Here is a 24028-nt window from a genome sequence, read left to right as displayed (position 1 = left end):
GTTTTTGTTTTTTCCACCTGCTCCATCACAGAAAATGTGTAGCTGTTGAACAATTGGAGATAAATGATGCATAATAAAATCGAAAAGAAACGAACACACTTCATCTGATCCCTTTTTAGCAATAAACTCTGGATATGTATAAAAATAAGAATCAGCGTTTGATAACACATGGATGTTAAAAGAGTAAATCGAGAGCTGTCGGCGGTAATATACATCATTGGTGGAGATATTCGACAAGGAAACATTTTTTTGAAGTCCATAGCTATAGCTTCATAATTCTTTTCTATTCGTGCCCTTCTTTTGCTTTCCTTTTCCCCTGTCATAAAACGCTTGAGCCCTACGAAGATGGAGCTCTCTTAGTGCTTTTAATTTGGTTATTTCAGTACATCCACTTTTCTAGTCTGTTTCAGCTGCTTTCATTTTTGCAGTAATTTCGTCACATTGACTGCAGGTATCCGATCGCGGATAAAGAAACTAATGTTATATTTTTGTCTAAAAATTTCTCTGTAACTTTGATAAGAAATTTTGACTTCCGGATATTTTTCTTTAAACAGAGAAAACATTCTCATTATATTTAAAGTTTCAGGCAAGTAGGTTTTACCTTTATTATCATGTAAGCTATAGTGACTACTTCTTGATTTAAATAACTGGATATGCTCGTGAGCACTATTAACACTACTCGGCTTCAGTTTGTTATAATTTATTCCGCCCCTTTTATCTGTAATACCATGAACTGCACAAAAAAACTTAGCACAAACTTGTACTTTGTAATATTTTTTCTCATCCTCAGCATTAGCAGTTCACCTTGGCTTAACTCTGACCCTGTACATATAGGCTGCATCATAATATATTCCATCATGTACATTTTGGCCCTAGATCGCCGCCTCTGTACGTTTACTAATGATATAAGAGAACACAAATACGCATTTTGTTCATTATGAGATATCAATGATTTAAAATTATTTGTCTATTCATTTCATTTACAGTGTGACAACCTTTGTCTATTCATTTCATTTACAGTGTGACAACACTTCAAGCGTTTCCATTTGCAGAATTCACCAAACTCATGGACTAAAGCTTCATTTTTTTCATAACCTCGTATAGTCTGCCCATTTTCCCTCCCTTTTTAGTAAATGTTTCCACTATCTGTCATAATTGTTTTAAATAAATTAACTAACCAAACAGAACTGCACAAGCACGTGGTTATAACGATGTATTTACTACACTGACACGACCGTTTGCAAGACAAGGATGCCAATTACATTTTCTGTCACTGCTGAGTGGACATTCAGTGTTTCAGCCGTTTACGCGCGGACATACACGGTTTTCTACCGATATAGGGTATTTAAAAACTGTAATAACTCGTGACACGCACTGTTTTCTTCCTTATTTGAAATGTCCAAACATAGATATTAACAAAACTTACTAGATGGCGTACTTAACTCAATTTTAGTTAATTTGTGACATTCATGGTTTTCCCCCGAAACCCTTCAACTGATTTCTTTAATGTTGTAGGTATTCCAAATATGTAACTCCAAAGTATTGCTGTGCTCATTTGAAGTTCTTAGAATTCTTGTAATGGGTTTATCATGTAATAAATAACGTTGAAAAAGTTTTTATAAAATCGCCATTACTACTTTAATTTTACAAAGAAACGTCTGGGTAATATGTCATGACCCCTTCACCTGTTATCGCGAAATTGGGCACTTTTTACAATAGTTATGCGAAATATTTTCAAGGAATAAAAAGTTTTATTATAATAATAATAGAATCCACTTCAGAAGCTGTAGAGGAATGTAAACGCCTTGTTCAATTACCTAATTTACTACGGAGTATTATACGATTAGCACAAGCGATAGTGTGGTCAGTGAACAAGTTTTTATACCTGTTCATATAGATAAACTTAAAATTTTTATTGAAAAGATAATTAAGAACTGTATATTTATAAATACTTTTTCTCTTTTTCAAAATTGACTTGAGTTTTGTGTTACTATTACACAATGCATCACACAAGTTTATGTACGGATTGAACTGGTCGTAAACAGCTTACACTGGCTTTTTCAGCAGTAAAATAAGAATGCAAATTAAACATTACTTGATTTATATCTAGAGGAACTTAAATATACAGAAAATATCAATAGAGAGAAAGAATTCAGAGCATTCTATAAGAACGTTAACATCAACAGACAAGAATTCACCACAAAACAATGCAGAAGTCAGAATGGCGACCTATTAACAACAAGGAAACATGTATTGAATATATGAGCGGAATACTTTAACCACGCACTTAATATAGAGGAAGAAGAAGAAAACCTGGGAGACGAGGGAGATGAGGTAAGGGGAACAGACGAGAGGGAAGAGGAACTACCAACGATTCTTGATGTTGAAGATACAGTTAAAAAACTAGCCAGAAATAAATCACCCGGAATAGATAATCTCCCAGCTGAACTATATAAAGAAGGTAGCCATGATACCATATTGAATACCTCTGTCACATCATGAGGAACAGCGAAAGATATGGGTTGCTGCAATTAGTTCTTCAAGGAAAAGTAGAAGGAAAGCGAGGACAAAGAAAAATCTGCTTGTGCAGACACAACAACCACAAATCTTGTCAGACCCGAAGCTTGTAAAATGCAGATTGCCATGATAGTCGCCAACACACGAAACGTATAGGCACTACAACAAGAAGAAGAAGATAACTTTAATTTATTTATTTTTTTTTTCAAATATATTTTTATTTTAATTAAACCTGGGTTTTACTGAGTCTGCTGTGTAAAACAGCTACCCATCACAATAACTAATAGAGAAAAAAGTCATATTAATTTTAACTCAAATTCGAAACGGTAATTTATTTGAACAGAATAAACCAGAATGATATTTCGAGTTATACATAATACTCCAATAAATTTACAATGACATTTAAGTGTAATGTATTTTGATTTACAATGGCATCCTTTATATCCTATGACCACCAGACATAGAATGACTATCAGCAATTTGGCGTAAAGATTTTCTTTCAGTTAAAACTTTGTCAATGTCAAGGAGTTTATAGTAACACTTTTTAACTGATTTCTGAAACTGCGCCACTATCATTACCTAAAACAACAGCATGATTTGAAAAACAAGCTTCATTATAATAATTTATTGCTTACCCAAACGATACATGTCTTCTTAATTTGCTTCAACCACTGACATTAAAGCATTTCTAAATTCGTCTCGTCCTCTATCTACGTCGGGTATTTTTTGAAGCACAGTATTGCATACAGGAAATTCGGCAGCCGACATTTCTTTAATTGTCTCAGCTTGGTTTTCCAAATGGCTTTCAGCTTCGTGTCTGGTTGAGAATATTTGCTTTTCTTTGGAACAAGATTTACATATTCCATTGGCGAAAGAACTTCGCTCACTGCAATGTGAGTAAATGTTGTCTGGGACATTCTCGCTTATTAAAATTGGGACATTTTCATTTTCTGCAATGGTCTCTTCTTCATGATGAAATTCGTTAATAATTTTTTCCAAGTCCTCTTCTGTTTCAATACCCTCCATAACCTATTAAAATTAAACATGCATCACGAAAAGAGTTTCACAGTTTTATGGTTTATAACTTTTTCATTTTTAATTTGATTTGGATAAATTTTTTGCCAGTTTATAAGTCAAATAAGAAATAGGTACTAATTTCGAAAATTTTCTCTGCAAAATGGTAAAAAATGTATGTAAATTAGACTAGAAAGAAGTTGTGAAGCACTCTTTCTATAAAACTAGTGGAAATGTGCCTATGATGAACCACTTAAGAAAATAGCTTCATAATAATTCTAATTATTTACTCAGCAGGCTTTAAATATGACCACATAAAATCTTGTTATTTGTACAATATGCAAATGTTTCAAATTTTGCAGAAGAAGTGATGATAAAAATTTATTCATAATTTACTAAAATCCTATTAAGGGTCCATCATGGGCATATGTATGCGCTCATGATGGACACCTTGATAAGCCCATGATGGACTGTATAAAATAAGTAAATACCAAATTATTTTATTAAACCGAAAGACATTATAAACCATAACAAATATTACAAATAGGTACTTTTAGAATAAAAAAATTACATGCACAATTCACACACAAATTGCTTATATCAAGGATTTACATCTGCACATTCAGTGAGATACCAATTCTTATACACTTGACAACGAATCTATTTTTCTTTATAAATGTATTTAGTAAATGCAAGCTGCATCGTCCGAGTCGTCTTCTTTAAAAGAGCATTCACAATGGACTGCCGGAGTGATGACGTAGATTTTATTGACATCTGTCAGTTTCACTTTCCAAACAAACCTTGTTTAGTGTGGATAATTTATATTTTTCGCTATTTTTTCATTTTTTTTACAGAATTTTTCCGCTTTTTGCAATATCTAAGTATTCTAATAGTTACTACAACAATTTTACAAGGTTGTGTAAATAATAAAGCATGTTGTTTTATAAAAATAGCAATAAAATGTATGTATCAATTAGAATTTCTTTAGTTTAAACTTTTAAACTATATTTCATAGAAATAGAACACTGAATTATGATGGTATTATCGTAAAAACACTATACTTAAAAGAAAGCAGCAGAGAAAGCAAAATTTTATCTGAGATTGGGCATTTCAACTTTTGTTTGTCCATTGAAGAGTAGCCGAGCTAAGTGATCTAAGGGCCAAAACATAAATTGTTTTTTTTTTCAATCAATATGAGCCAACTTCACTCTAGTGGTTGCAGACGAAGCCCTAAGATGGAGCCGCCTGTAAGTCCAGCAAATTGTACTTTGCTAATTGATCTAACTGCCAGTATATAGGTTGGCGTGATGTCAAGAGTATTGATTGTGTATGTATTTGCGTTTTAACGTAAATACAACGGATTCTAGTGCGTTTGGCGACAAAAAGAATATGAAATCAATAAGGAAAAAACAGAGTGAAGCTAGATTTAGTGGAAACCCTATGTTACATAAAAATGTAAGCTGGAAAAGCCGTTCCAAAACATGAGGTTAGTACGAGATTTTTAACAGATATTTCGCTTGAAATTTTAGGCCGTACGATAGTCTAACTTGTGAATGGCTATCAATGCTATTCGATATTACAACCTAAAACTCTTTTTATTGTTACATTGGCTGTGTTGATATGATATTATCATGAAACTTTTCTATTTTAGATCACATGGAAATGTAAATTTAGCTGTAGGGACGTGGTTGATTTGAAGATTAAGCTTTTCGACTTGTATCATAGCCTTGAACTCAACGAGCAAGGCAGCTATCTCGTGGGACTATTGCAAATATATAGACTTACTTGCAGGTTGAAGTTGCAGTTCCAGATGGACAAGGTAACGTGAAGAGTTTGTAAAAAAACCTTTTTGGAAATATTTGCTATGAGTCCGTAAAATATTACTACGCTTGTTAGGCGTAAAAAGGAGGGGAACACAACCTTCAAGGATAAACGAGGAGGTGTTAAAAATTTGAGTACACTCTTCATGATAGACAGATAGTAAAATATCACATCAATAGCTTCCCAAAGGACGAGAGCCACTACAGTCGATCAAAAAGTGAAAAAGAATATCTCAGTCCGGACCTCAATGTTAATAAGCTATTCAACGCTTTTAAAATAAAACATCCTGGCCGTACCACAACACACAAATTCTATAGAAGAGTTTTTATGAAGGGTTTTCCGAATCTTTCTTTTAAAAGACCTAGAGTTGACACCTGCAAGACTTGGGCTCCGTCCGGCTCGCGGAGATAAGAATACGGCCGGGGTCAGAAAGCCCTGCCTGTCGTAAGAGGCGACTAATGGGTAGGAATAGGGAGGTGGAGAGCCGTCGTTTGAGGTGTCGGGTTGGTAGAAACGCACACGGTCGCTTCGGCGACACGGTCACCGGTCTACATTCCTAGTATCCGAGACGAGACTACTCGTGGGACCACTCTACTCCCATTCCAAAAGAGCCTGGTGAGGTTGAACGAGCTGGGCCCGTAAATACCTCTCCTGACCTCGGTCAGGAGGGGTGTGGATATACCGCTCCTGACGGCGGTCAGGAGCGGTGTAGGTGTCCCGGCACGTACCCACCGGGAGATCCAAGAGTGGTAGAGGAGAGATCCTCGGCGGCGACCTGTCTACGTGTGAGGTGGAAATTCCTCCGCCTGCCGAACCTACCCGCCCGTGGTGTGGGAGTAACGGGTAGGCAAGGTACTCACAATACAGGTACTACGGGGAAGGTGGAGCCCCCGCGGGTTGCGTGTGCTAGACGTGTCGTGGTAACCCTACGGGGTACCCCCACAGGGGGACCCACGGGACGTCTTTGGTACGCGCCCCGTGGCACCTTCACTTTGGTGTCGGACTCGTAGGGGCAGAGGTTTCGCTATGGGCGTATGTCGAGAGATAGGTAGCCCAGGGTCCTGCCAGGTCTTAGTATTTGGAGGGCACGCACTCATTGCAATGCAAGACTTGGGATTTCCTTTTATTTAAGAAGCACAAAGAAGCGAGCACAAAGACTTTAATGTATCCAGAAAAGCTAAAACTGAGTTGGAATTACATTATAGAAAAACAGGTAAAGCTCTTAATGTTATTCAAGAAGGCAGTATGAGCAGTACTCTTCCCGGTAGCGATACCTGTACCCTTACCATGGATCTATAAAAAGTATTTTCGCTTCCTAAATTTACCCATACTAGTATGTACTACAGCCGCCAATTGTCATGCTACAATTTTGGAATACACGTACAAGATACGTCAGATGGGATAATGTGCATCTGGCATGAAGGACACTCGGGTCGTAGTGGGAACCAAATGGTATCATGTCTTCTACAAGCCTTCAATACAGGACAGCTTTCAACTTACAAGCGAAAACTATGTATATGGAGTGACAACTGTGCAGGGCAATTGAAAAACCGAATCTTTATTTTCTTAGTAGCCAATGGACATTTTGATACTATCGATCATAAAATTTTTAGTTTCCGGTCATAGCTTTTCATCTTAGATAGCGATTTTGCTCTTATCGAGAAACGTGCAAAACGTTCCAAGCTTCAAACAGTAAACGATGTAAAAGCCGTAATTGCTGATGCTAGACCTTCCATGCCTTACCAAGTGTTAGATATGGCAGAATGTACTTTTTGATATCGATAAAATAGCATCAAAATGTATAGATACATCTAAACTTGGCATTACTCAAGCATCGTGGTTACGTGTGGCGAAAGAAGATCCAGGAATAGTATTGTACAAGAAAAGTTTCAGTGACAATGGAATGGGAGAAGTGTCTTGTATTGAAAAAAGGTGTGAATGTCCAAAAGTTAAAGTCAACGGAGCTCTTACCCTTTCCTGGTGTTCAGCAAATAAACGAAAGTAAGAAAAAAGACTTTCGCGCCATGCTAAAATTCATTAACCAGGAAAATAGAGCATTTTTCACCTCTATTTTATGATTTTTAATCATGTATTATTTCTGTGGACTTAAATCATTCTTATTTCATTCCATTCCAAATTCGTGCTTTCTATTTTCTTATTATTATTAGTGTTAAGAGTGTTTAATTTCACGGGATCTTTTTTTTAAGTATATGTAACCAAACAAATTAATGCATAACTCGTAATTTTTCAAAAAAAAAACCTTATTGATTTCAACTACATCTGTACGGCAATGGTTTATGGCCTTGACGGTAACCCTTAACTTCTATTTGAAGATTTGCATTTGTAATGAGCTGCCAGAAGCAAACATATAGACTTTAAGTAAGTTTACAAATATATCTTACCTCTTTGGGTAGCGAAGAAGATTGAAGTCCTACTTTGATTTCAGATCCGAACATTGCTTTATAAGGTGAACGTTTAATTCCAGCATGATATGTACGATTTTTCATAACCTGAACAAATCTCAACCCGTCTGACCAGTTTGTAGTTTCTTCGTCGATCATCCACGCCTTAAGCATATTCTGGATATCCTGATTCACTCGCTCTACACTTCCTTGAGATTGGCTATGCCTGGGCTGCCCGTGTAAAATTTTGAGTCCACTCCACTTCAAACGTAACTCCCCGATAATACGATTGGCGAATTCTCGACCTAGTTCAAAGAAATTTGTACAAGTGTACAGAAATATGTGGAACCGCGAAGGTCACTCAGAAAGCAAATGAAGGAGAGGGTACTTCAGTTGAATGCGTTGTAGCAAAGATTTTTAAAAAGCATTGTACACGAAATCAGTGGTTTTGCGACATTGCCAGATAAAATCGTCGAATAGTTGTTTATTTAGAACACATTAAATATTTTTAATTATGTAATTATATATTTTTAATTTTAATAGATATAATTAATTATATCTATTATTTTTTACATTAATTATTAATTAACTTAATTAATAAATTATTATTAATAATATTAACACAATATTAATACACAAAAAAGGGGACAATACAGATCTGAAAAATTATCGTCCAATATCACTACTATCACAACTTTATAAAATATTCACAAAAATAATTACAAATAGATTGACAATAAAGTTCGATGTATATCAACCAGTAGAGCAAGCCGGATTTAGAAAAGGATTCAGTACATGTGACCATCTTCACACACTAAAGGTCCTAATAGAAAAAGTTAACGAATACAATTTACCAATCTGTTTAGCATTTATAGACTACGAGAAAGATTTTGACAGCATAGAATTATGGGCTATTGAGGAAGCACTGGTCAACAGCAGAATAGATTCTAGATATAGGATATTAATACATAATATATATCAACACGCTGAAATGGTAGTCACGATGGATAACGGAATGAAAACGAGGCCAATAAAAATCAACCGAGGAGTAAGACAGGGAGACACCATATCTCCAAAACTATTTACTGCCGCACTTGAAGACATCTTCAAATCACTAAATTGAGAAACGAAGGGACTATCGATAAACGGAAAGTATTTAAACCATCTAAGATATGCAGATGACGTAGAGCCGACAGCTGGGAAGAACTGAAGACGATGATCGATGCGCTTCATACGCTTCAATCCATAAAAAAAGGACTGAAAATGAATCTGAGTAAAACTAAGCTAATGTCGAATAAAGATGATCAACCGACGATAACCATCCAAGGAACAAAAGTGGAACATGTAGAAGAATACATATATCTGGGTCAGAATATCAAGGTAAACAAAGAAAACCAAACTACCGAAATAAGCAGACGAGTAAGAATGGGATGGGCCGCATTTGGAAAACTCTCATACATACTGAAAGACAAAAAGATACCCCAAAACCTTCGAACCAAAGTGTTCGATTCTTGTATCCTTCCCGTTCTCACTTACAGAGCTCAAACCTGGACATTCACAAAAAAGAACATGGACAAGATTCGAAAAACTCAGCGAGCCATGGAACGACAGATGCTTGGTATCTCACTAATAGATCGGCAAACGAACGAAGCAATCCGGAACAAAACAAAAAAAAAGGACGCCCCGAAACAAGCAGCTAAATTAAAATGTGGGCTGGACACAACGAACGTCTCGAAGATGGTAGATGGAACAAAGAAGTCGGAAACTGGCGACAGTACGATGCAAAGAGACCAAGAGGAAGACCTCAAATGCGCTGGAGCGACGATACAACAGGGATGAATGGCGAGAAATGGGAGAGGCCTTTATTCGACAATTCGGATAGAAAAAGGGCTATAAAAAAAAATTATTTTTTAGACATTTTGTTCTGTAAACAAGTATTTTGAATATTTTCGACTACCAGCAAAATATACAAAGATGTATTGTTGTATAGCATGTCAAGTAATTGAATCAAACAAATAAAACGGATACATGTATGTATAAATATGCAAGAAATTTAGCTTTCTATATTTAAGACGTTCGTTGGTTGATGTCATTAATAAACAATTATGTAGTATTCCTCATTTGTATATAACTGAAATATTTGACAACAGAAATTTCACTTTCATACACACAGTTACTTATTACGTACGTCTAATATTTCGTTTCATAATAAAAATGTAAAAGCATTATAGAATTAAATAAATAAAAAGAGAAATCAAACGATTTCTACCTAGCGAAACCAAATTCAAATTTTTACCACTGTGCTTCCTAAAACTTGCGAAGCAAACTGCTGGATAAATTACTCGACAAGGGAATCTAAAATTGCATTCCACATGCCGTTCATCCCGGTCAAAATTCGTAGTGAATTCAGTTTCTGGTACTCCAAACGAAATAAGTAATAAAACATAATGACGGTATTAGATTTTTGTTTTGATACAGGGCAGCGACAGCCGCTTATACGTATTAAAAAAAATTAATTTGAATTCAGTTTCGCCAGGTAGAAATCGTTTGATTTCTCTTTTTGTTTTTAGATGGCGTAGTAACGTCCGTATATAGTTATTTTTATAACTATTGTCTAGGACGGGAAAGATTTTTGTTTTGGTTCAGAGTAGTGGCTATACCGTTCTGAGGAGACCTAAAGAGGTCGAAATACGTATAAGCGGCTGTCGCTGCCCTGTATCAAAACAAAAATCTAATACCGTCATTATGAATTAAATAAGTATATATAGCCGGTTGCGTTTGGATTTAATTCGAGTCTTTTACCATTCCCTTACACGTGTTTCTGGGTCTACCCGTCGTCAGAGACTTGCAAGAAGACTGGAACTAAATCAAAACTTACTGGCTAGTATGGCAATTATAGTAAAATCATTACCAGAGTATGCTTTTAGCGACCTCTAACAAGGAAAGATGAAGTGAATGTCGATAGCGATTAAAGTAAACTGTATACCCAAGCTTAATCAAGAAATTCAGAGCGATGTTATAGGAATATTTATATTCCACACTTCCATTATAGAATTGTTATCAATTTTACTGTCAAACCGGTAACAAATAAAAAACCGAAAAACGTTTGAAACCAGATTCATCTGACAACGTCGCGTAACCAAAGTTCTCCATAGGTCTGACCTTGGCGGTTTTAGATATTTCCGTCGATCTGTAATGATTAATGTTTACAGAACAGATTGTACTTACCATTGTCTGATTGTAAGATGGTTGGTGCCCCAAATATGCAAAATATATCCAATAAATGTTTCGCGACTTCTTCGGCCTCATCTGATTGCAAGGGTCTAATTTGTACGAATTTCGTCAAACAGTCTTGATAGACCATAATAAATTTGTAACCTCTATCTGGACTTGACTGCATGTCTATCAAGTCGACTTGGCAACGACTATTCAATTCCGAACATACCATAGGCTGTACAACAATGCCCCTTTTCGCAAATTTCTGTCTCTTTTGACATGTCATACAAAGCTTTAAGTATATCATGACCACTTCCTGGGTAATATTTTTATACTTCTTGTTCACTTCTTTCATCATACGATGCTTTCCGCTATGTCCGATAGCCAAGTGAATTTCGTGTAGAATATCAAAAACGTCCTCTATTCTAGCAAAATGTCTTATGTTTGTTTCCCCCTCTGCGACAGGAGCAATCAGCCGTTCAACACCACCAATTACACACACATCAAACCTTTTTAAACGCCGATACTGTAATGTCGACTTAGATTTTGCATTTTTCGCCACTTTTACTGATTTTAAAAACTCACTGTATTGCGTAGAATTCATACAAGACGTATTTGAGTCTTTACGTGACACCAACTCACAAAGCATTTCATTAAATCGCTCTTTAAAACATGAAAACAATCCTAAATCACTCATTGTCTGACGATGTCTAAAACTTAACTGATTATTGTATCATCCAAGCAGCCTTGGATAAATCTAGTATCACCCGGATAAATCCAGAATACAACTAAATATTCACAAATCCACTATGCTTGAATAATTCTAATTCTATCCGGGTAATTCTAGTATTATCCATATATGATCCTTAGATCATGATCTTGTATACCTATTTCTGAGAATATTGATGTGGTTTACTTTGTCGAAAGCTTTTTCATAATCTAGAAATATATTATTTCCGTCCCTAGCTCTTCGAATTAACACTTGGATACTGAATAGTGCTTCCCTATAATCCGTCTCACGTTTTATATTTAGTACAGGCTCTTGTGGACTATATACCTCTTATACTATTCTTTTCATTTTCAATTATTCTATCCTTATTTACAGTTGCGTTGTTGCCAGTTCCAGTTTCTTTTCCAGGAAAGAATTAACATGGTAACAGCAATTCACAAAGAATATTGTGAGTGGCTGTTACCGTGTTAATTCTCTAACAGCAATTCACAAAGAATATTGGGCAGTACTTAATAATAAAACAAAAAATCACAGAAAAAAATGACATTTAGAAAAATATGGCAACGAAACAGAACTCAAAGTAATAAGAACAAATTCAATAAAGCTGTAAGAGAATTAAAGAAATTGATACAAACGCTTACCAACCAAAATATACAAAATCGCCTCAAACAACTTTCTCCATCAATTAATACGAACAACAGATTTTATTGATCTACTTGTTATTTGCTTGCTTTCCCAGATGTCATTGTAAGTGGTTCGGTAAAAAACCAATCCGCGTTTTTCTTTCATCACTTGAAGTTCTCTTACTTGCTGCAGAGCTATTGGACACTTCTTGTAACACATTTATCCAATCTACGGGTAGTTCCATCCTAGTTTTTAAATGTATTAAGCCCTTGTTTTTATCACATTCTAGATACGAATGTCCTCTGATGGGGAATGTGACTTGAATAGTATCTAGACGCTTTATATCGGGGAAAATGTAATGAAGTAACCGAACAACCCTGAAATTTTTATTTTGTCTGACAGCTGAGTCGCAGAAAATGTGAAGATGACGAACTTCTGTTGGTAGTTCATTGAAAATAAAGAACAGAAACGACGATACCTTGTCGGATCCTCTCCTTGACACATATTCAGGATATGTAAAAAAACAGGATTTCCCTAAAGACAATACGTGAATGTTGAACGAAAACATTTAAAATTGTCTCCTATAATAAACGTCGTTAGTGCTGATGCTGGGTAGCGAAATGTTTTTCTGGTAGTCCATGACGATTGATCTATATTCAAAAGTTCTCCTGGCTTTTGTTCGGGCAGCTCGTTTTCTATCATAGAAAACTTGGGCACGAGTTTTGTGCAATTTATTTTGCATAGATAGAGCTTTTATCTGTGCTGCATCGTCAACAGAATAAAGAATCTTGATTTTTGCATTAAACTTATCAAACTTGCTACAGGTATCTGCCCTAGGGTATCCAAATGAAATGTTAAACTTGCTATTAAAAATATTTCGGTAGGTGTCATACGAAACAGATGCAGCGGGATACTTTTCTTTAAACATTTGAAACATTTTCATAATATTTAACTCTTCACTTAAATACACTCTTTTGGAGTCGTGAATGTTATAATGATTCAACCTGCCACGAAATGAGGCAATATTTGCTGAATCTGATTACTCAAATCAGAAGTTAATTGACAATATTTCGAAGAATGCTTTCCTCTTTTGTCGACAAGACCAATACCAGTAGTTTTGAAGTGGACCAACTTAGATCTAGTGATACCATGCAATGCAGTAAACGCACTACTGCAGACAGATATTTCTTCTATTACATTCACTCATATTCTGTAGCGATAGGTGGCATCATGATGTTGTTCTCCATCGATTTGTCGTGACCTGCGTCTTACAACTGGCAATACAGCAACTACTTGAGCAGTAGTGTTTTCAATACACTTCAATCTTCTACACTTACAATCATCACCTAACTCGTTAGACTGCAACCTCAACATTTTCATTACATCTGCAGTTCGACCAATTTCTTTCGTTTTTTGTTTTTTTAACAGATCGTCACACAAATACTCTTCACTCGAACTCATCTTGACATAAACTGCCGCGAAAAGAACCAAACATGGAAATTGTCACGCCCTGTTAACCGTCGTTGCTAGGTGAATAGTCGGTTGTTTACCAGTACCGCGTGGACAACGTTTGTTTTTAACCAGTATGGGTATTTTCTAATGCTTTGTTATTTGGACACCGTTGGTGTTATTCCCGTAAAATTTATCACGTGTTTGGGACCGGATATTGTCAACATAATAAGTTGATTATCTGAAATTCTTATAAAATGGACATCGTTTGTTTTTTCCCCTTACCCTTCATGTATTATTATAAGTACATAATGTTAATAACTCCATTTCAGCTGATATGTTTAGTCTTGTTCTTGTTGCCAATGTATCATCACTCTCTAATTTTGTCTTGACTATATTTAAAGTATTATCTAATGGCACATTCGTAAATAAACTATTTATGTCAAAACTTACCATTTAAATAGTGATTAAATTAGAAAGAAGAAGAAACACGGATCTTTTAAGATTCTATTCTGCAATTCTTTCTCGTACGTTGTTGTTTTTAAGCTGTTGCGTATCTATTCTATTTATTTCTGACTTGTTATTTGTTCGTTAGTTCCATTTTCATAACTGACAATAGTCAATTTTGGTCTCAGTGAATATCTGAACTCGGATAAGTCTTAATTCCTTTTTCTCCGACTGTACTTACGTATATTTAAATGAAATTACTAACAAACTGCGACATGTACACATCAAATACATAACTTTCACATTGAGATTATTCTCCAGTGTGAGCTCGCATATGTTCGTTTAAAGAATGTTTTTTAACAAACCACTTAAAACAAATTTCACATCTATAATGTCTATTGCAACTGCGTGCGTTCATCCCGTAATTTAAAATATATCTATGAGGTGTTTGGTCAGGGTGAACTTTCATATGGTAATTTAAATCATTTTTATGAGTAAATTGACTACCACAAATCTCACATTTAAAAAGTTTTTCGTCAACGTGAACTTTCATATGTTGATTTAAATTACGCTTTTGACTAATCTCCTTGCCACAAATGTCACATTTATAAGATTTTTCGCCGGTGTGAATGTGCATATGATTATTTAAAGTATTTTTACGAGTAAAAGGCTTATTACAAATTTCACATTTATAAGGCCTTTCTCCAGTGTGCGTTCTGGTATGCTGCGTTAAAGTATATTTATTAGAAAACTGTTTAAAACAAATTTCGCAGTTATACCATTTTTCTCGGGTGTGAAGTTTAAGATGTGCATTTAAACTACTTTTTTGTCTAAACCCCGTATTACAAATATTACATTTGTGAGGTTTCTCTCCAGTGTGAACTTTTATATGGTCGTTTAAATGACCTATTTGAATAAAGGCCTTGCAACAAATTTTACATTTAAAAAGTCTTTCTCCAGTGTGAAAATTCATATGTGCACTTAAATTACGCTTTTGGGTAAACTCCTTATTACAAATGTTACATTTATAAGGGCGTCCGCCAGTGTGAAGTCTCACATACTTATTTAAATCCTTCTTATGGAAAGAGTGCTTCGAAGTAATTGATAATTTTAATGTTTCTTCATCGTCATAACGGTTGACGTTTTTTTCTTTATTACATGATTGTTCAGTTAAAGCTGCCATGATTTCCATTCTATTCTCCTTCAGAGCAAAACCTAAAATAAAAAAGGAATAAGAAAATTTGTTTTATTTTTTTTTATAAGAAAAATATATCAAAAATAAATAATAAGATAATATAATAAATATAAAGTATAATAAAAAATATATTAAGAGTGTAGGCGCAAAATTTCGGGCCAATGCTTTTTAAATTCACTCATTTTTTTCGAATTCTGAGAAAACTAATAAGTATTTTCGAAAAATTTAACCGCAGAATGAAAGATTACATTATTACCGAGGGCCGAAAGTCCCTAAAAACTTCTATATTGTTTAATATAGTAAGTTACAACGGTGAAAAAAAAAAGATAAAATTAAGTGTGATGTTTAATTTCAAAAGAAACTTTTTTTTTTATTCTTCAAAAGAAACTTTCGGCCCCTTAGTAATAATATAGTCTTCCAGTCTGCGTTTACATTTTTTTAAAATATTTATTAGTTTTCTCAGGATTCGAAAAAAATGAATGCATTTAAAAAGTATTGTCCCGAAATTTTGCGCCTACGCTCTTAAGGAACGGTCTGTTAACACCAAATTGACGCACTTTGAACAAGTCAAAGATCAGAGATCCTTCATTAAAATTGAATTGTATGTAACGGTACCTTCCGTAACACGCCGTCGGTGTTTAGTTTGGTACGCATGATTATCCTATATGTTATATTTTATTTCATCATCAGGAGTTTTTATATCGAGTTAGAATCTATGGAGAGGGCATCACGTGACTAAAAACGACCTCGCTTCGGCCATATTGTTATGATCGTTGTGTCAGGTCGTATATGATTATTTACGTTTGTTGTTTTTAGAATATTTTTTAGTTTTAATATTTTTGTATTCATAAAAAATCTTATAAGTAACGTAGATCAGTTTCTCCATTAATTTTTCAGTCATTACTGAATATTTTTAAAAGATTGCAAAATAGCAATTAAAATATCCACAAACTTTCAATGAAATAGAAGTAACGAAAGAATAAATCATCATCATCGTCAATTAGCCTATATTTGTTCACTGCTGAACGTAGGCCTCCCGTAAAATTTTCCACCTATTTCTATCTTGTGCTTCTTGCATCCAGTTTGTGGTGATGCGTTTGATATCATCTGTCCATCTAGTCGGTGGTCGTCCTCTGCTTCGATATGCTTCTTGCCTTGGTCGCCATTCCATAATCTTTCTGGTCAATCTATCATCCGTTAATCTGGCAACATGTCCGGCCCAAGCCCATTTAGCCATGGCTATTTTTTCAACTGCATCTGTGACTCCTGTTCTTCTTCTTATTTCTAGGTTTGGTACTTTATCTCTGATGGTAATACCTAATATTGATCTTGATTGATCACTTCAATTGAACAGTTGACCCAACGTTGGCGCCAACGTTGGATCCCATGTGTGGAGCCGGCCTTAAGGACACCCACTTAATAATTCAATGTTTTCCCCATTATAACTTAGAAGGAATCTAAATAAACAAATCTTATCGGCCTAAGACTAAACATCGCTTCTGCTGAGTTCGGATAATATTTAAAAATAACGAGACAAATTAATATCACATAATATTGGCGACCGTATAAACAAAATACCGAAATATTTAGAAAAACGAAGTAACGATATATAATTCTCGGTTTGTTATTCGGTACTTAGGGTATTGGATAGTAACGAACATAAAGTAACTGGTAGTAGTTACTTTTTCGACATCACTAAACTTCATTCGCAATTGAGCTTTCCGTTGAGTCTAATGTAATAATTGTTTTTCATAATAATTATTTCATGTTTTCCATTGTAATCTTCGTTGTTCTCGGAGTGACAAGTTTACAATTTGACATGAGGGACGAAGATTCAAATAGTTCTAATCGGAGTAGTGAGAGTTGGAGTTATAGATCTAAAAGACCTAAAAGCAAATTTGATGAGTTTTTGAAATATTTCATGCATCACAAATTGCTTTGTGTAAATTGTGCCTGCATAGAAAGGTTGAAATAAAAATGAAAATCAGAAACACATCTTTTCACAAAAAGGAATTACAAATATTTCTACATGAAAAACAAAAATTCGATTTAAGATATCACAAATTTTTAATAACCGCTGGAAAAAGTGGACATGTAAAAAAATATATTTATTACCATTACCAATTACATATATTATGTACCTACTACTTTATTTTGGTAAATTAATGTATTTATTAAGTAGGTATCTCCTTAAATAACTTCTTTTGATTATCATTGCTTTTTTACCCATTTTTTATTTTTTTAAGTGTTTTTTATATAAAAGTAGAGATTATCATCTAAACGACAAATAAACGACATTAACGAGAACACGTCGGACATAATAGAGAGATGGGATAAATTGAGGGAAGCAATCCAAAACACACGCGCGACTCTTAGTGAGAGACAGAAGAAGAAAGAATGGATTACTGATGAGATAATGGATATGATGGATGAAAGACGTAAATTCAAGAATGAAAATGCAGAAAAATACCAGCAGATCCACAAAATCATAAGAAAGAAAATTCGAGAAGCCAAAGAAAAATGGTTTTCCAACGAATGCAGGGAAATAGAACAATACTAACGGAAATAAGACAGTTACAATATGCACAAAAAAATAAAATCAATGACAAACAAGAGGATATTCAATAAGTCACCCAACAGCATAAAATATAGCGATGGAAATCTTATCTCGGAGCCATCAACGATCTTAGAAACATGGAAATCATACATAGAAAAATTATTTGCATCTGACAGGACTGATGATCACCTATATGGAGAAGGAGAAACAGATCCTTCAATCCTTAAATCGAAGATAGAGGATGCCATTGCAGCACTAAAAAACAATAAGTCAACAGGTCCGGACAATGTACACTGCGAAATATTAAAGATCCTATGTAAATCAGACAAACAGTTCCTTGATAATCTCGTTGTACTTTTTAACATATAATAGCGGTAAAATCCCGGAGAACTGGCTACAGTCAACATTTATTACAATGCCCAGATCTGTGATGACTACCGGTTTATAAGCTTGATCAATTATGTCACTAAAGCGTTCACTAAGATTATTCATAGAAGAATATATGATAAATGTGAGTCAAATATCGATAGATCGCAGTGTGGTTTTCGGAAAGCACTTGGAATTAGAGAAGCAGTTTTCGCTCTCTAGGTGCTTGTACAGCGGTGTAGAGACGTTGATAAGGACGTGTATTTGTGCTTTGTGGATTTAAGAAAAGCATTTGATGTCCATCAGGAATTGATAGATAGTCTGCGAAAGACAGGTATTGACGACAAGGACATTCGAATTGTGGCAAACCTATACTGGGGTCAAAAAGCAAGAGCAAAAATTGGCAACGAACTTACTGGAAGTGTGCAGATCAAAAGAGGTGTCCGTCAGGGGTGTATCTTATCCCCACTCCTATTCAATATTTATTCCGAGGAAATATTTAATAAATGTATGGAAAATGCAAATGAGGGCATAAAAATAAACGGCGAGTTAACGAACGATATAAGATATGCCGACGACACGGTGATCCTTGCCTGTACCATAGACGAATTACAACAGGTAATGGAAAGAGTTTATTCAGTTAGTGAGGAATACGGCCTGAGCCTCAACTTCAAGTTCACGTGTACCTTGGCACCAACGTAAATGCAAAATGTGAACAGGCCACAGAAATTAAGGCGAGAATAGAACGAGCTAGAGCAGCATTTAACAATATGAAAAAGCTCATCATAAGCAGGGATTTGTCTCTTCCTCTAAAACTACGTCTAGTTAAATGCTACATTTTCCGATCTTACTATATAGTATGGAGGCCTGGACGCTGACAGAGACGCTCATAAGAAAACTAGAAGCATTCGAAATGTGGGTATACCGACGCATTCTTCGTATATCCTGGACCGAACATGTCACCAACATAGAGGTAATCCAAAGAATCGGAAAGGAGAAAGAAATCGTGAGCACAATGAAACAAAGAAAGATTGAATATCTAGGCCACATATTGAGACACGATAAGTACCGTCTACTGCAATTGATTGTCCAGGGGAAAATAGACAGTAAGCGAGGGCCAGGCAGGAGAAGACACGCGTGGCTCCAAAATCTGCGGAAGTGGTTTGGGCTCATATCGGTCGAACTATTCAGAAGCTCCGCAAACAAGATCAGAATTGCCATGTTGATAGCCAACATTGGCAACGGACAGGGCACTTGAAAAAGAAGAAGGAAGGAACTATAGTAGCCAAGAAACATCCGACAATGGACAGGGCTAAATTAAACAGCTAATAAGAACAGTTGAAGACAGAGATGGGTTTGAAATTGTACTAACCAACCTCCATTGAGGAGAGGGTACTTTAAGAAGAAGAAGAAGAACTATACCTGTATAAATACATGTAAAATAAAACAAGAAAAATGAAAAAGTCTGGATTTTGGATAGTGAAAATTAATTAGATGTTCAATAGAATTTAAATAATAGTATACTATTCAAAATTGCAAAAAGTAAGTATTGTGTAAATTAATTTGCAGATTAAAATAATTACATCATACTCGCTAATACTTATTTTGGTTACTTCTGTTACCTGAGTAATTTTCCTCTGGGCCATTTTCCATATCTGGGAGATCTACTGATGTGGATAACTGACTCTCTTGGTCATTTTCATCAAGCTCTTCCTTAATTTCAACTTTAACTTCTATACCTAATAAATAAAATAAATATATACTGCATTTAATAGATAAAGTTGAAACCAACAAATGTTTACATTCATTTGATCGTTATTGTCTAATAACAAGGACGGACTAAGGCCTAGGCAACCTAGGCACGTGTCTAGAGCCCGTAATTTTTAGAGTTCAAAAATTAGGTTTTTACTTTTTAATTTTCATAATTCATTTTTGTTTTTATTTATCAGAAAAACGTAATACTCATAATTATTGCTGAAACGTGTCTAAATTATACTAAATCGTTGATTGATAGTCGACAAGGTTGGACAAGCATTCCCGTGCTTATCATGATTGGAAAAATATACATAAAAATTTGTCAGAGTATGAAAACTCCAATGACCACATTAACTCCATCAATAAATGTCGGGGACAGCGTTATGATACTACGTTAAATATGCCAGGTAAATATAAGGGACTCCAATCCAGAATAAAACATTTAAACAATTTTAACTTTTTTCAATATCTCTCAGGAATTGTGCGTACATGGTTTCAAGTTCTACACATAGGTGGAATGCATTACAAAAATTTTGTAACAAGTTGGGCAAACACGTGAGTATTAAACCTGTTTGTGACACCAGGTGGTCTGCTCATTCCTGTGCTTCCTAAATATTTGGTCCAATTAATTTGAGCCATTACTTTTTCTTTTTGTTTATTTTATTTTTTGTTGATAAAAGTAAAAGATATTGTTAATTAATTGGCAAATCCATATAGTATCAAATAAGTTTAATCGTATCAGTTTAATTTATAATAGCTAAATAAATTCTAATTCGGAAAAATAAAATTGTGTTGCATATGTGTCTGGGCTAATATTATATACTTGGTATTAAAAAATTTAGTTTGATTAGTTGTCAAAGCTGTGACTATGCAGAATTTTCAATGTCATGTTGTGGTATGACAGATCATGAAATGCAAGGTTTAGAGTTGTGGTAGGATGGCTCACAAATTATTTTTCTCTTCTTGATTTTGGAATGAGGTTCCCCAACAAAACATGGCGATCCAGAAAACCGTAAAATGAGGAGAAAATTATAATAATTACCGACATTGAAGAATAGATTGAACAAATACTGAGACTACCGCACACAGATATGATGAAAACAACAAGTAACTACACCACTATGGATGCAGATGCAGAACAAGGCCTAGAGAGTCATTAAGTTACTTAATTTGCAGATTAAACTAAATTATCTAAAACTTATTTTGCTTACTTGTCTCACCTGAGTAATCTTCTGGATTATGTTTTACCTCTGGGAAATTTATTAGTGGGGTGTACTGACTTCCTTGGCCATACCCAACAAACTCTTCCTTTTCAACTTTGACTTCCATATCTACAAAACAACTAAAACAACGATTGAGACCTCAGTATGGTTTGATAGTTCTTGTATTTCTACAGAACAATATACTGGTATATCACAAGTAAGAGGAGTAGGAAAATAAAGGCACCGAACTTGAACCTTCGCTTTACTTCTGCTCTTAATTGGGTGATTGTATTTCAGAAATTAGTGATCATTTGCAACATAACATCATATCACATTCAGGTGATATTGGACCTGCAAGGGATGCACTGCAGGCGGGCGCTCCTGTTTGGGGGGTGCCAAAATGAGATTTTTTTCTGCTAGTGGTGTACAAAATAGTAAAATTGAAAAATTTATTTTTTAAATTTTAATTCCAGTCATAATACGCTAATATGTATAGAATTCCTTCCCTGTAGTGATAGAATTTATTGGTAAATATATTATGTTTTAAAAAACAAACAACTCTGCACTTATTTGAAATGCTTTGTTTATTTTCTTTAAATTTTTTTGACATTGTTTAAAGGTTTTGTGTCTGCAGTTATGACGTAAATGAATTATTTGTAGTATTCTATGTGTTTCCTAATACAAAATTGTCAGCTTACTGTGCAGTTAAAAAAAACATTATCTAGTGTTATATTCAAATAACATAAAATTATTGCCAAAAGATTAAATAAATAAAATTAAATTTAAAAAAAAAACGAAGGACGAACTTGCTGGTTTTGCAGGCGGGACCTAATATACCCTAGCACCGGGACTGATCACAGTGATGGAGTAATCAAATTTCACATTATCTAGTATTTTTTTTTTGTAGTAATTAATTTACATACACTAATTTGACTCACAGCTTACCTTTCGATTTTGTCTTGCTTCTTTATCAACTTATAATGTTCATATTTACTTGCACAACATAAACATATTCAGGAAACATAATTATATTTAACTATAACCAATGTCAATAAAGAAAAAAAATATAAATGTAAATGACATATAAATTTCAAAAACAACACTAAAATGAGGTTTTAGGTTAGAATCATTCAATCCAAAAATCGATACAAATAAACAAAATAAAAAACAGGGACTAGTGTAGTAAGACGGAACGATGTCTGGGGAGATGAAATGTATATCAATGAATTTTGCTTCACTTACTGATGATTGTACAGTGATTTTTATTCTCTGGAAACCGTTCTTTTTTATGTAATTTCCATTTAAAATATGCCTTATTTTTAAAAGCCACCGCCATTATTTTCCATGAAACAACAAAATTTGACAGGAATGACAACTGTTTCTTACGGTAAAGAAGGGCAATTCTCACCAGTGTTGCCATAGTTATACAACATATGTTTTCTTCTGAAAAATAAAAATTTTGATTTTTAAATATAAAATATTTTATTCTTACATTTTTACCTTTATCTTTTAACAGAAAAATTATTGATTTTTTACCAAACACTTACGATTAATTTTTATCACCAACACAATACATCTGAGAATTCTCTGCTAGGTACTGGCATGCCCGTAGCAGTAGCGCGCGTTCATGCATGCCAGTGATACTCCCAGCAGCATGCTACTAACAAGAAAAATCAATATCTTTGCGATTAGCTAGCATGCTAGTTAACGTACACTTGCCAGTTTGGGGACAGTAGCTGGTGCTTGCTAGGTATGTACTGGTATACCATTGTGCCAGTAACAGACATGTGTATCTCCGGCTTAAAGAGGTTTTCATTCTTAATGTTGTATATGTACACTTCCCGTCATATAAAACTGGTACACTTTTTTTTCCCAATGTAAACCTGTGTTCAGACTGGACACAATGGTTCGTGAATCAATTCGTTGTTGCCATCACAGATAACGGAATTTCAGTAAATTTAAATAAAACTTAAAACGTAAAAAATAACGTTCAAAAATGTATAAAGTATTTAGATAGGTATTATTTTTATTATTAACAACAAAAAACCGTATCTAATAAATGTAATAACCAGAAAGAGGATTAAGTTAATGTCCAAAATGTTGAACGATATTTAAACGTAGGGTATTGGCACAGGAAACATTGGAATGCATCTACTGTAATTTTATACTTTACTTAATTACTTACCGAACACAAACTGTTGACTGTATGTTATGTCAATAAGTTTAGTAACAGGCAAACTACTTAAATTAATTTATTATTTATTACATAAACGATAAATGTGAAAAACTAACATTATACTTTATCCTACGTAGAAAAATGCTTTTCAAAACGTGACAGTATTACATTACAATCCAATATCTCACTGTAATGTTCCTTATGGAGGTTGAATCTACACCCTAATTGTAATCCGTTTTTATCTATAAATAGACTATTACTTATTTACATTATTATGTATAAAATGTAAACAAAAAACATTTACCTACCCATTGACATGCATATTTTTTTCAAAATTAAATGATTTACGGTGTATAAATGATAATGAGAATAAAATTAAGCGGAGTAAGATATCATCGTCTGTCTTAAAAAATCCTCTTATAACAGAACTGAAAATTTCCCGAACATATCCGAACGATTAAACATAAAAATTAAACATAAAAAATATTGCTTGTCATCAGTCACATTTGACAAGTTTGTCAAAATGAAATATTTTCACAAATTATAATTAAACACGA

General features: G+C 34.3%; 1 protein-coding gene across 4 annotated transcripts; it reads right to left on the bottom strand.

Moving 5' to 3' along the window:
• Positions 1 to 1137: 1137 nt before the first annotated feature.
• LOC140445233 (KRAB-A domain-containing protein 2-like) lies at positions 1138 to 22654 on the bottom strand. Of its 4 annotated transcripts, none has more exons than XM_072537143.1 (8): positions 22538 to 22654; positions 21305 to 21435; positions 19961 to 20077; positions 15282 to 15435; positions 10983 to 11680; positions 7755 to 8059; positions 3153 to 3546; positions 1138 to 3096 (listed from the first exon to the last, which is right to left on the bottom strand). In XM_072537143.1, the coding sequence occupies exons 2-7, from the start codon at positions 21420 to 21422 to the stop codon at positions 3172 to 3174; spliced, it is 1767 nt and encodes a 588-aa protein (XP_072393244.1). In that variant the 5' UTR covers positions 21423 to 21435; positions 22538 to 22654; the 3' UTR covers positions 1138 to 3096; positions 3153 to 3171. The 4 variants fall into 4 exon arrangements, with proteins under 4 accessions (XP_072393244.1, XP_072393236.1, XP_072393262.1 ...); XM_072537135.1 differs by lacking the exon at positions 22538 to 22654 and adding an exon at positions 22241 to 22429; XM_072537161.1 differs by lacking the exon at positions 22538 to 22654 and adding an exon at positions 22241 to 22429 and having other exon boundaries at positions 21314 to 21435.
• Positions 22655 to 24028: the final 1374 nt, after the last annotated feature.

Source organism: Diabrotica undecimpunctata, chromosome 1, assembly GCF_040954645.1.
Source record: "Diabrotica undecimpunctata isolate CICGRU chromosome 1, icDiaUnde3, whole genome shotgun sequence".
Lineage (NCBI taxonomy): Eukaryota > Metazoa > Arthropoda > Insecta > Coleoptera > Chrysomelidae > Diabrotica > Diabrotica undecimpunctata.
The sequence above is the reverse complement of the archived record's forward strand: the minus strand, read 5'-3'. Positions and strand labels throughout refer to the sequence as shown.